Source organism: Pterocles gutturalis, unplaced genomic scaffold, assembly GCF_000699245.1.
Source record: "Pterocles gutturalis isolate BGI_N339 unplaced genomic scaffold, ASM69924v1 scaffold1191, whole genome shotgun sequence".
NCBI classification, from domain to species: Eukaryota; Metazoa; Chordata; class Aves; order Pterocliformes; family Pteroclidae; genus Pterocles; species Pterocles gutturalis.
Window position 1 is genome coordinate 1 of NW_010102633.1, and position 1,909 is coordinate 1,909.

The 1,909-nt window shown below is 63.3% G+C and overlaps 1 protein-coding gene across 1 annotated transcript; it reads right to left on the reverse strand.

Annotated features, from left to right (window-relative positions):
• Nucleotides 1-19: 19 nt before the first annotated feature.
• Nucleotides 20-990, reverse strand: LOC104471109 (chymotrypsinogen 2-like; the record flags this gene model as incomplete). Its single annotated transcript, XM_010086339.1, has 2 exons — nucleotides 20-138; nucleotides 795-990. Coding segments are annotated over 2 exons (315 nt in total), but the record flags the coding sequence as incomplete, so codon positions are not given.
• Nucleotides 991-1,909: the final 919 nt, after the last annotated feature.

A 1,909-nucleotide genomic window follows, 5' to 3' on the forward strand; every position in this document is an offset into this window, starting at 1 on the left:
GGGGGCCGGGGACACCTACCATGCAGGAGGAGGCCCCGCTGCCGCCAGCGCACACCATGTCCTTGGTGATGCGGAACAACCAGTAGCGCCGGCACTGTGTGTTGGTGAGCAGCGGCAGGGCCACCTGCTGCAGCACCGCTGGCGGCGGCGTCAGCACCACGGGGACCCGGGGACGGGGATGGGATGGGGACTGGGATGAGGATAAGGATAGGAATGGGGATTGGGGATGGGGATGATGGTGAGGATGAGGATGGTAATGGGGACTGGGGATGATGGGGATGAGGATGATGACAGGGATGGGAATGGGATGGTGATGTGGATGAGGATGAGGACAGGGATGAGGATGGCAATGGGGATAGGGGTGGGATAGGGATGACAATGAAGATGTAGACGAGCATGGGGATGAGGACAGGGATGGGGATTGGGATGGGGATGAGGATGGTAATGGGGACTGGGAATGATGATGAAGATGGGGATGATGATGAGGATAAGGGTGGGGATGGGAATGACAAGGACAATGAGGAGGTGTTGGGGACAGGGATAGGGAGGAAGGATGGGGATGAAGACGAGGAGGAGCATGGGATAGGGACAGGGATGGGGATGAGGACAGGGATGGGGATGAGGACAGGGATGGGGACGAGCACGTGGACAAGGATGAGGATATGGATGAGGCCAGGGATGGGGATGAGCACAGGGATGGGGATGAGCACGTGGACAAGGATGAGGGTATGGATGAGGCCAGGGATGGGGATGACAATGAGGATAGGGAAGAGAATGGGGAGGGGGACTGGGACAGGAAGGTGTGGTACCGTTGGGGTCAGCGAGCCCCCAGCCTGTGGTGACGCAAGTCGTGCCCCCTGGGAAGTCATCGGTGGCCTGGGGCAGGCAGACAGGGGACACAGTGGCCGACAGGCGCGCGGGGGTGGCCAGTTTGAGCAGGGTGATGTCGTTGCGATTGGTCAGCAGGCCGTACCTGGGGTTCTTGAAGACCTAGAGCAGGCGGCACCACTCCCAGTGCCCACAGCCCCAGCCAGGGCGCTGGGCACTGGTGAGTCCACAGGGACTGGCGGGGACCCTGGGGACCGACAGGGGATGGTGGGGACCCTGGGGTATGGCCCTGTGGGTCCCAGGTTGACAGGGTCCCTGGGGTGCAGATCCCAGCCCTGGGGCACAGGGGAGCAGGGACGTGTCAGGGACTCACGGGGATCCCACGGAGCAGAGCAAGTCTTGGGCTGAAGGGGACCCAGGGACACATGGGTGGCAGGGACAGCCCAGGGACACCCCAGAGACACCAACAGAGAGCAGAGCCCAGCCCTGGGCTGATGGAGACCCAAGGAGCAAACCCCTGGGGCACTGGGCGATGGGGACACTCCAGGGACACCAACAAGGACTCAGGGGGACCCCAGGGTGGGCAGAACCCAAATCCCCAGCTAAGGCACACCCAGGGAACAGGCGACAACCCCAGGCACCGATGAGTGCCAGGACCAGTGGCCAGACCCCAGTCCTCAGGAAGCGGGGACCAACCATGAGCCCCTGTCCCACCCAAGGGTGCTGCTGTTTGGGGACCTTGGGGCAGCTCAGGGCTGCACAGGGCAGCCCCCAGCCTGGGGAGCAGGGACACCCCAGGTCATGTCACCTGCAGGGATGAAGGAGATGCTGGGGGCCTGACCACCATCCCTTGGGGGTCCTGGGGATGGAGTTCAACCCCTGGGATGAGGGGGAGCAGGGAGACTCTAGGGGACCCAAGCCCAGGGAAGCAGGACCCCATGGACACCCCAGGGACCCTGACACTCAGGACAAGGGGAACCAGGGACCCCTGGGGACCTAGGACTCGCACCCCACGGTGGCTGTGGGACCCCACAGGCACATGAGTTCTGCGCTGGTGGTACCTTCTGGATGGCCAGCCTCT